The 12686-nt window shown below is 36.7% G+C and overlaps 1 protein-coding gene across 1 annotated transcript in view; it reads left to right on the forward strand.

The window, feature by feature from the left end:
• The first annotated feature begins 5854 nt into the window (after positions 1-5854).
• Positions 5855-12686, forward strand: part of LOC134750150 (ras-like protein family member 10B) — a 48643-nt gene continuing 41811 nt past the window's right edge. Inside the window, exons 1-2 of the mRNA XM_063685272.1 lie at positions 5855-6179; positions 12094-12171. Coding sequence (XP_063541342.1) covers positions 12102-12171 — 70 coding nt within the window. The 5' untranslated portion in view covers positions 5855-6179; positions 12094-12101. The remainder of the gene's footprint in view (positions 6180-12093; positions 12172-12686) is intronic.

Below are 12686 nucleotides of genomic sequence, written 5' to 3' on the forward strand. Positions count from 1 at the left end.
CATCCATAGTAGCAAAGATAGATATAACTCCGTAATAGATAGATACAGTCTAAGGAAAAAACGTGCCTCGAAAATCACGAAAATTTGATTCTCGATCAGATGGCGCCACTAGTTTAGGCCAACTCTCGTATAGAGGGCGTTGACGGTTTCGTTTGTTATTTAACAATTTTAACGCATATCAGTGAAAGAACATGGGTCAAAATCTTAAAAATAATTAATGCAAATAAAAAAATCATTTCTCCATATTTAAATACATTTTAACGTATTTTATAAATCTTCATTCTTAGTTTTAAAGTATGTCGATAGATGGCAGTAAATTTACTGTGGTTACAAAATTTACTATGACAGTACCGCTCTATCTTATTATATCCTGTTTGATAGTAGTGTATGCAACAACACGCTAAAAGCCCCTGCCCCCCTCGATTACTTTTTCAAATAGGGATATCTCTCTCTCTGTCTATAGCCTTATCCCATCATTTGGGGTCGGCTCTCCCTTCTTCGCCAAGCTATACAAATACAATACCGGGACCGGGAATTCCCGGTTCTCGCCATACAAACTCAATACCGGAAGCATTCCCTAGCCAAGACGCTCTGTCCCGGTCCCGGGTTATCTCATGCAGATGTGATATTTGCATCTTTCATGTCCTTTTTTATGGTAGCTATCCATGTTTGGAGGGGTCTTCCTCTTCCTCTTTTTTGCGCCGGAAACATTTCGAGTACTTGTGTTCTTGTGTCGGGTGGGTGACTCATTACATGCCCGTACGATCTAGGTCGACCTTCCACTAGCTTCTCTTTGATTGGTTTTACCCTGAAGCTACTACGGATGATTCCAAATAGGGATATACATGCAGTGTGTAAATTCAATACGAGCGAATATTTAAACGGTGGTTAGCATAGGATCCAAGAAGTATATATTGAGATACATTTTGCTCAGAAATACAATAAAGATATTGACCATATAAAAAAAATCGTCCCGCAATGTAAAAAACACACAAGTCACGAGATAAGAGCGTTTTAAAGTAACTGTCAACGTTTGTTGGCAGTTACTATAAAAAGCTCGTAATATCTCGTAATGCCATGTCATGTTATGTCTCGTAACTTAAAAAAAACTTAATTAATGATTACACGGATAAATTCTATATTTGGTATAATTTATTTGCAACAGTTTAATTGTTGTATTTTTATATAGATGGGTATACGTAACTCTATTTTGATAAGTTATCAATTTATCAGAGAATGGACATACATTTAACGCGTAATCTGATACGCTACTTTTCATGCTGACTGTATACGTACAGTCAGTGCCCTAAAATAAGTATCCACTTTTTCGAGTTCCGTACCCAAAGGGTAAAAACGGGACTCTATTATTAAGACTCCGCTGCCTGTCTGTCCGTCTGTCACCAGGCTGTAACCGCTAGACAGTTAAAATTTTGCACAGATGATGTATTTCTGTTGTCGCTTTAACAACAAATACTAAAAACAGAATAAAATAAATATTTAAGTGGGCCCCCCATACAACAAACGTGATTTTTTTGCCGTTTTTTGCGTAATGGTACGGAACCTTTCGTGCGCGAGTCCAACTCGCACTTGGCCGGTTTTTTTTGTGCTACAGTTGGTTACTCAAGTTGGCACTTGCTGTAGAATTGAACATAGTACCGTGGGGTATACGAGGAAGGTTGGTTTACGTACTTACGACAGTTACGACCATAGTGATACAATAGAACGGTTTTTATGAGTTTTACAAGCCTTGTAAAACTAATGCGCATTCACTAAAAGTTAAAACACTTAAAACAAACAAAACCATACTATAATGTGCTATAGTGGAGGAGAAAAAATAATCTATTTAACTTTCTTATATAAATGGGAAAGTGGGTAATTTATCTTGTAAAATGTTATTGGAGAGAGCAATGCGCCGGCACACACGGACGAGAAAAATAATAGTTATTTGAAATTAAACTATCGTGAGACATATTTAAAAATATTTAGATCACTACGGTACAGCCGCCGCCTGGGGAAGGACTCCCGAAGAGTCCGAAACATGTCGCCAAAAGCGACTAAAAATAATAGTGAGTGAAACCGTAGTGATCTAAATATTTTTAATCGTTATTTGTTTCACAAGGGTGCAAATGGTGAAATGCTATATTCTTCCAATCCTCATGTATGGCTCCGAAAGCTGTCGCGCAGAAGATTTGATCAGTAAATTACAGGCTTTTGAAATGTGGATTTATCGTATATAGAATGCTTACGATAAAATGGACCGACAAAGTTAATAACGAAAGAGTCATGTTAATAATGAAGAAAAAGATGGAAGTCGTAACAACTATTAAAGGAAAGAAAGCTTCATATTTCGGGCATATATAGGTATAGAAGCTTAAAATACGACTTGTTAAAACTAATAATTGAAGGGAAGATTGAAGGGAAACGAGGACGTGGCAATAGGAGAATATCATGGACAAGGAACACTGGTTAGACGTGGACAGTACAGAAAAACTAATTCGCATGACTACGGATAGAACGGCATAAATAGGCATAAGATCGCCAACCTCTGGGACACAACATTGATTGATGATTGACCCTCTAACATTGATACCCGAGCAAGCGAAACATTCCAAAATTGAACCACGAACGTAGCGAGTGGTTCGAAAAATGGAATCTTGAACGTTGCGGGGGTTTCAAAGCACGAGGGTTAAACAAAGTTTGCCACCGAGTGAAACTCGACAAATTTTACAACACCAACACAAGGAAAATACTAACTGTAAAATTTCAAACAAAATCAAAACAAATCATTACAAAATTAATGTTTTTAAATATCTATCATTCAAAATTATCATTTAAAATGTCAATTCTACCAGCTAACGTAAGAAACCCACTCAAAAATTTCATTTGATTACTTTGCCCCATATGTGGATAAGATGCTACTTTCTCATCAGTTTTTGAACAATCAAGAAGGCCTGTACCAGCCGGTGTAGTGAAAAATAAATTAAAACTTATAAATGTAACCAACAAAGTGAACTTTACTTTTAAAAGAAAGAAACTCAATTCAATAGGATTGTCTGATAATTGTATATTCGTTCAACGTTATAATACCGAATTAAGTATTTCTAAGTTGGAATAGCAATATAAAACGAAACACGGAACAACCGGGTTCGGTTTTCCCATCGCGCCTTTTCTGGTAGGTATTATAAATATCTCGCATAATATATTTTATACCGGCAAAATATATTCTTGTCACGTATCAGGAAATATTACCTGTTTCAATTGAATTTCAATTAGAGTGCACTCATGAAATACGTATTTTTAAACCTAGCATTTTAAACACATAATAATTAATTAATGATCCTTAATTCTAAATAAACTTGCAATAAACCATCACCATTTTACCCTAGAATTATTAAAATAATCTGAAGTTACTAAAATACACAAAACTTAGGATACAAAATCACATAATACTATGTTACTCTCATTCAAAAAAATACGCTAGAACCAAAACAAAAACAAAAGAACATACCGAAGCGTGCGTGCGCGCAGACGCTGCGCTCTGAGCACTACTGATCGATAGTCACTTGTTCCACTCCTGAGCCACTCTGCCCTTGACCTTAACAGATTTGGTGCATACTGTGTAGTAGAGCTTCAATAACACACTGCAATTTTTTACTGTCGTATCTACTATCGTGGATCGTAGAATCTTTTAAATTCTATTGCATTTTATGCTTCATAAGAAATGAAGTAGTATTTTTAATTTTGCTTTCAATTGTGTCGTCTGTGTGTATGTTGACATCTCATCTTCCTCGTGTTGTCCCGAATTTTTGCTACGGCTCATGGGAACCTGGAATCCTCTTGGCAACCTAACCCCAGGAACTGGCGTAAGCACTAGTTTTTACGAAAGCCTCTGCTACCTGACCTTCCAACCCAAAGGGGAAACTAGGCCTTATTGGGAGTACTCCAGTTTCCTCACGATATTTTCCTTCACCGAAAAGCGACTGGTAAATATCAAATGATATAGCGTAGTTAAGTTCCGAAAAACTCATTGGTACGAGCCAGGACGTCCTGGCACGTGCCAGGGCTTGAATCCACAAGCTCCGGATTGAAAATCAGATGCTCTTGCTCCAATGCGACGATAACAGTTGTTTTCGTGAAGCTGATTGCTTGCAAACATTGTAAGTACTTCTTATTTATATACGTACTTACTCCGTCGGCTCAGCGACCCAAAATGAGACTTGTATGTTTTTTCCAAAATCTATTAACGTCAATCTTCATTAATTTGAAATTGAGGGAAGGTCTTCTAAGACCATTTTCGCGTAGCTGCCCTCACTGACCCACTAAGAAAATCCACCCTATATATCTTATGTTTTAATTCAGCCAGTTCGATTTTTTTTTTTTGTGAATTGTAAAAATATTTTTTCGTCATCCAGTAACGAGCAAAACCATTAATATGACATGACTTGTTACCCAATTTATATATTTCTCTAGCTCCTCAACTAAAAGAAAACTAAAGTGTTAATCCAAGAAACACACAAGTTTCCCGTAATTGGTTCCCACCGGGAACGGAATTTGGCCTTATTTTATGACGGCCAGGAATCGGCAGGCCATTTTCTTTGATTAAATTCGACCGTCTCTGGGGATCACCTCTAGCATTGGAGGAAAAGAAGAAGTTGAAAATGTCATTTTGTTATCATGGTTCGCGTGAATTTCACTCGTACTTGTTCGTACGGTTCGTACCTACATGTATTGGAGCGAGCGAGAAGCACGGGCAAATGACAATAAAACGACATCACTTAAGGGGCCCACCCATTACCAGTCCGCCGGACGATATCAGCCTGTCTGTTAGAACAAAAATTTGACAGTTCTGAACAACTAACAGGCCGATATCGCCCGGCGGACTGATAGTCAGTGGACACCTTTAGATATCAAAAAGTACGTGTTAATTGGCCTTCTGAGCCTTATAAATAAATACTCTAGATAATGGTTTAGAATTATTTTTATATACCCTAATTTAGCTTTCAAAATCAAAAATACGACTTTGGCATGTCTGGTAAAATACATATAACATGAACATGAATGAAAAACTTAAAAGAAAAGATAACGTATCTGAAGGTAAAGTTTAATTTATATAATGAAGTGCATGGGTACACAATATAATAATGACAATGGACACTTCTTGAATTTTATCCGACATGGTTCCGTGAAGTTAAATGAATACCTTAAGGTGTATCTGGTTATCTGTCAGTATTAAGGTCACCGTCCGCAGATCAATAAAACTGCCAAAACTCGAACAGCTGGCGGGACCCGGGAACCTGACGCGCCTGCGTACAACGGAGTTGCCAGTGTAGAGCTGCTCAAAAAACTTGAACATTATTTTTTATGATAAAATATTCTAACGGATGAGTATTCAGGATTACAGCAAATATCGGTACTGGAGGTAATATCCAGCATTTTCAACTTCCTTTAATCATTTTAAACATTGAACGAATCACTTAGATTGTTGGCAGTCCTCAACTGTGTGTTACTCCAGAAACTTCCTGCCTCACACAGCTAAACTGTCGCCCGTGGTATTTCCGAACCGATACGACCTTAAAATTTTCAAGTTAGCGTACTCTCATCTTAAAGTAAAATTAACGATAGCTAAAAAATATATGTACTATTCCCTTATTTTTTATACCCTTGATTCTTTTTATCTGTATCCCACATTACCATGGAATCTTTATAAAAATAATAAGTAGGTATTTAATTTCAAAATTTAAACCGAAATGCAAGAAATTACGATTGCCAGCATTCGAAAATCCTAGATTTTGTAAATGGCCAACATGGAAACACCGTTTCGAAGTGTCAAATGTCGCGAAATATGGAGCGAATACGCTCCAAATTATTTTGTATTTCCATTTATTTATGTATGAAAATGGAACATTTCTGACTGAAGTCTATAATAATACACCGTGTTAATTCATTGTAAACTATTTATTATAACCAACATGAGTGAGACTACTATTTCTGGATGTTGATAAACTATAGTTATTAATTGTTGTTGTTAACATAATTGTTGTATTAGATTGTTGTAAAGTTGTTGTTGAATCTAGTCTTCCGCAAGTTTTAGTGATTTTGAGCTTGTTACTTAAAATATCAAGGCAAAGAGTTGTGTCGTAGGTTGTGTATTAAAATAAATATCGGTGTTATTTTTAAAGGTGAGTACTAAACTTAAGTAGGTAGACCCTTTGTCTCTGTAATTCTAATGTTTTCTTTTAACACGAACAGACAAGAGCCTATTAATGTGGTATACTCGAATTATTTAAATGATTTTCAGGGCCACAGAGAATTTATGTTAAGGGGCCCACTGACTATCAGTCCGCCGGACGATACCGGCCTGTCAGTTGTTCGGAACTGTCAAATTTTTGTTCTAACTGACAGGCCGATATCGTCCGGCGGACTGATAGTCAGTGGGCCCCTTTAGGTACATAGGCATATTTTTTTAATAACAATGTTCATTAAATTAATATTATAGTTCTCCCGGAGAAGTGTGTTGTGTGTACCGCGAAATGAGTAAAAAATAAAAACCGGCCAATGCGAGTCGAACTCGCGCACGAAGGGTTCCATACCATTACGCAAAAAGGCAAAAAAATGACGTTGTTGTATCGGAGCCCCACTTAAATATTTATTTTTTTCTGTTTTATTTTATTTTTATTCAACGTATCAGCATTGCGATACAGCGGGGAAATGCCGCCAGCATCCTTGGTACAATGCCTCAAGGGCCTATTTTAGATTTAAGCTAGTTATTAATTTCGTTTACGTAGTACCACTGTATATATCTTGTATGTAAACAAGGTTTATATTTCTGTTTTAAGTATTTGTTGTTATAGCGGCAACAATACATCATCTGTGAAAATTTCAACTGTCTAGCTATCACGGTTCATGAGATACAGCCTGGTGACAGACGGACAGACGGACAGACAGACAGACGGACAGCGAAGTCTTAGTAATAGTGTCACGTTTTTACCCTTTGGGTACGGAACCCTAAAAATATAAAGATACAGAGAAGCAACAGTAATAAAAGTTTCTTTAGCACTTTATTGCCAGGAGAAAATGTAAAGTTCTAGGTTAGGCCAATCAAATTAGATCCAAAAATAGCGTTTTGAAGAATTAATTCCCAGCAAGCTGGAAATCGTTTTAATACTTTTATTTGGTCCTAAATGCGTGTAATCTGAGTTTGCTCTATCCTAGGAGGTGTGCATTAAATGTTGGGAACCTTAGGAGATAATATTTTCCTTAAATTGCCAAACCACTCGATTTAGCAGGAACTCACCACCAATTACAATGGTACTACCAGCAAGGTTTGTTGAATCAGACACTGGTAAAAAGGGTTGTCGGATTTTTAACATGCTTATACAAAAAAAAACTAAGTGGCGGTAAACTTTGATTACGAATTCATATTAAGGTACCTTTCGGATCCTCAGATATCAATTTTCATCATGATTAGAACAAATTTTCCGTCAGACGTACCGTTTTCGAGCTACAAGCAAAAAACTGAAATAGAGCAAAAACTTATGCACACCTTCCTGGAATGGAGCAAACTCGGATTACACGCATTTAGGATCAAATATCGGTAAACGATTTCCAGCTTGCTGGGAATCAATTCTTTAAAAAAAATAATTTGATTAGCCTGGGTCTACTGTTGTGTACTGTTACTGATCTGTGACTCGATAGGCAGTCAATATAATTGATGATCAGCTAGCTAATCACCGTGTCGGGAGTTTACAGCCGGCTTTGACCCGACATCCATAATCCCTGTCCCCACCAAAATCTAGCAGTCTCTGAGCTACATACAGTCTGATCCATCAATAAGATCACAACAGGATTAAAAAGCCTGTAATTTCTTTTAAAAAAACGTGCTTTTTATCATTGGTCTACCTATACGGCGCCTTGTTACTTTTACATTTAAATGGTGGCACTTTATGGCGTTTTTTCATAATTTCCTACTTCTTACCTAATTCGGTTTTTAGTATTTTCGATTTTATTTTAATAATATATGTAAGGATATATAACTCTGTCCTTAAAGGAGTGGATATATTTATGTACTCGTACCTGTGATTGATATTATTTGACTCAATAACGTCAGTCAAAGGTGGGTAAAACTGCTTTCTTACATTCGGCTATTTTCCTGTACTGAGGGCCTACTGAAACCACGTTCGACGAGTTCCCTCTCTGTCGCACTTAGAAATTCTTACGTAAGTGTGACAGGGAGGCAACACGTTGAACGTGGTCCACGGTAGGCCCAGGTTGCATTTCTCAGCTGGATCTCGTGAAATTTCGCATCGCGAGCATGTTCTATAATCATGTTTTTTTTTATCAATTAATATTTCGGACATTTTCCTTAGTGTAAGGCTGTCCAAATATTGTGTCTTTAATAATATAAACAAAGATAGATATAACTCCGTAATAGATGGATACAGTCTAAAGAAAAAACGTGCCTCGAAAATCAAGAAAATTTGATTCTCGATCAGAGGGCGCTACTAGCTTTGGCCTACTGTCGTATAGATGGCGTTGACGGTTTCGTTTGTTATTTAACAATTTCAACGCATATCAGTGAAAGAACACGGGTCAAAATCATAAATATAATTAATGCAAATAAAAAAAATCATTTATCCATATTTAAATACATTTTATCGTATTTTTATAAATCTTCATGTTTAGTTTTAAAGTGTGTCGATAGATGGCAGTGACATTACAAAAACAATCAAACTGACTGACTGACTGTGGTTACAAAATTTACTATGACAGTACCGCTCTATCTTATTATATCCTCTTTGATATAAATTAACGGCCTTTAGCTAATCACCATATTGGCAGTTTGGCAGCCGGCTTTGATCTGACACCCATAATCCCCTGTCCCAATCCCGACCATAATCTAGCGAAGTATCTGAGCTGGACGCAGTCTGGATTCATCCTTCAATTACACCATAGACAAAGTAAAACCTGTAATTTTTTTTCAAAAACTGTTTTCCTTATTATTGTTTTGTATATTTTATACAGAACAACCTTTGCTGATGATTTTTAGGGTTCCGTACCTCATAAGGAAAATACGGAACCCTTATAGGATCACACGTGCGTCTGTCTGTCTGTCCGTCTGTCACAGCCTATTTTCTCCGAAACTACTGGACCAATTAAGTTGAAGTTTGGTATACATATGTAAGTTTGGGACCCAAAGACGGCCATGTAACGTAAACAAATAAATTTTATACACGGGGACCACTTTTGGGGCGTAAATGACAAAATTAAAAAATAAAGTTTTTCAAACTGTATTGTGTTACATATCAAATGAAAGAGCTCATTGTGAGAATCCTAAATATGTTTTTTTTTTATAATTTTAGGATAAATAATTTAGAAGTTATTCAAGAAAATAGGCAAAAAACGACCATTATCTCCGAAATTACTGGGTCAAACATTTTGAAAAAAAAAAACACAAAAAAGATTACACCTACAGATTACAGGAAAACCTATTAGAAATGTGCAGTCAAGCGTGAGTCGGACTTAATTACTTAGTTTTTGATCCGACCCCTACGGGTTTTTTAAAGACATTTCACTCACGTTTCACATAAAAAAATACATTGTTTAAATTGTGTAATGTACGTAACCCTTGGAACGCGAGTCCGACTCGCACTTTACCGGTATTCGATCTTATTTTAATATTGAGTTAGTTTTATGTAATTATTAAATTTAACCAAGTGTCATTATTGCTAATTTGGTTGAAGTAAGTACTAATTATTAACAAAACTACTAAACTATTGGCTCCTCGACCGCGAGACCTCGCCAATCCCCGCCATTTTGAAAATTTTCGAAAAACTCAATCGACAAAAAATTCTATTTAAATCTCAAACTTGCTCACTAAAATTTCACAAGAATCGGTTGAGAAATGCGACCAGCTGTAGAGGAGAACAAATTGACATACGAAAGAATTTTCGACCAAGCCGAAACTGGGACCTTCGCTTTCGCTCGGTCAATTAATTGTTCTGTGAGCCGTGGATCTCACGATCCCTCATGGCTCAGCCATTTAAAAAAAAACCGTAGGAAACTAAAACTATGAAAACGGATTATATCGCGTATATTGAATTTATAATACATCCCGTGTCAGTCACCCGTTGACCACGAACGCTGTAAAGAGTTCGAAACGTCGGGATGTATTATAAATTCAATATACGCGATATAATCCGTTTTCATAGTTTTATTTCATGAGTAACTATCGCGGTAACCGAAGACAATATTACGTAGGAAACTATTAAACCTATTTTGAAGAATGGCTCATCAATCGATTCCTTTTTATTACCAGGCTTTAGAACCGACTATCAAAATTTAGGAGGCTCTGTACGAAAAACACCCGGTTATAGTTTTCAAACTTTTTACTTGTTATTATTTTGTACCCCTGGCGTTTGAGACTACTGGGTGCTGGGGGTCAGAGGCCATTGCCTTTATTAGGGAAGTGGGACGTCGCATTAGGGAGCGGGGGTCTGACGCCCGCGCGGGTTCGCACCTGGTGCAAAGGTTGTCCATCGCAATTCAACGCGGTAACGCGGCTAGTGTGATGGGCACCTTTGCGCCGGGGACAACTCGTGGGGGACTTTTTGACTAGGCTTAAGTTTAGTCTTAAGTTTATTGAATTGTTTTTGTTTTTGTATTGACTTTTACCTGAATAAATGATGATTAATACTTGTTATTTATTTATACACATTTCAATTTAGATATTTAAATGTGCCGTTTTATTTAGCTGCTATGCAACAGAAAATTCCTGAGCGCCTGTGGACAACGGAATGGCAATTCTGAATGCGCGGAATCTGTAATCAAGTCAATTGCCCGTTCAGACGCAAATTCTATTGTCTACCAAACGCAGCTGTTAATTTGGAGGAGGCTGCCAAAATAATCATTGGGTTACAATCGAATAATCGTAGCTCGCGAGAACAAATGAAACGAGTGACTGAAATGCGTGTCAGTTAAAAATTCTTAATATCTCAAATGTAGGTAAGGTACAATATGCTGCATATTGCTACATATCAGAAACGTAACTACAAATGGTGTAAGTATTTTGTTATAGGATCCGCATAGGACAGTAATTAAAATATTATATTTCGTATGCGTAATTGATGCACATCATAATTATCCGAATCAAAACTACCTAACAAGTCCAATAGATTCGAGTTATAGCTCGTTAGTGTGCCAAACTTATACAATTTGGATTTGACACAACTTCTCTAACGAGATTGGATCCCAGGCGAAACAATAGTAGTTATGACAACGTCTAGTTTGTAATTTGACTGAAAGTTTGTTAGCACATTATTCATATTGATTAAAATGTTTGTTAGTGGAATGGTTGAGTTGTTAACTTTTGCTTTGAAATCCGAATGCACATTGGCGTAGGGAAACTTTACTGTGGTTTGCGGATTGATAGCTCAATCTGTAGCACGCGTTATCATCTAGCATTTATATAGTTCAATCATATTATACCTAAGGAATATTTTTGTATGGGTTCAACAATATGATGAGATTTTTTTTTACTTTACCTATTGTTTACAGTTTTAAAAAACGTTTATGTTTGTGTATCAAATCAAAATATTTTGAAGATAATACGTTTCATTTTAGATAAACGAATAAGAAATATACCTATTCATAAGAATTCTTTATCAATGTATTTTTGGGCAATGGCATTAAGATCAACGACTTTTATTGACATGTCGATAATATAAGTAGTACACATAATAACACACACACATAATATGTGTGTACGTGTTTTTATATTGTGTATCTACTTGAATCCGCACCCTGCGTAGCGAACGAAACGCACTATCACTGTTGCACTAGTGTGAAAAAGTGATAGAGAGAGATCACTACGATACGCTACGGAGCATTAACGATTGGCACGTTGGCTACGCACCCTGATCACAATAGCCCTCCACTTTGCAACGAACTTTGAAGATGACGGTCTAATAGAAGCAGACCGTCATCTTCAATACAGAATCAGAACTCTTACGTCCTACTTTGCACAATACAATATATACCTACTACTATAGTATTTTTATATTTTTTATTATTTCAAATGTACTTGTTTTGTTGCAGAACCCATAATGCGGTACAAACGGCGTACGTCCCAGAGTACAAGAAATACACGTCACTGCGACAAGAAGTATACAATCCGTGAGTATCACTGATGGTTGTGGAGTCATCTTTTGTTTAATTATCATCATCATCACCATTTTAGTGTTCTGTCGCCCACTGTTGAGTGTATGCCTGTCTTCGTGTACGCCACTTATCCCGGTCTTAAGCTAGTCTTATCCAAAAGCGCCCGGCGATCTTTCGAATGTCGTTCACTCACCGAGCTGGAGGACGCCAGGCACTTTATTCATCCGAAAGCAGCCATCACAATCCGTTAACATTTTGGTCCACCTGCCATCACTGCCTGGTAACATATATTGTCGCGACCAATTCCATTTAAGCTTGATACATTACTCACGTCTCACACCTAAGTTTTTTAAATTAAAAAGTGATAAGATTATTGTTTAAATAAATAAAAACTGTGCTGTAAATTACCAAAACCAGCAACAAAGGAAGTGATGTCTAACTACATCCTGAAATTTGATGCTTGATTTCAAGCAATCGCATTTTAAGTACCTACCTATCTTACTTCCAAAGGTTTTCAATGAAATGACGTC

Source organism: Cydia strobilella, chromosome 19 (genome assembly GCF_947568885.1).
Source record: "Cydia strobilella chromosome 19, ilCydStro3.1, whole genome shotgun sequence".
NCBI lineage: Eukaryota > Metazoa > Arthropoda > Insecta > Lepidoptera > Tortricidae > Cydia > Cydia strobilella.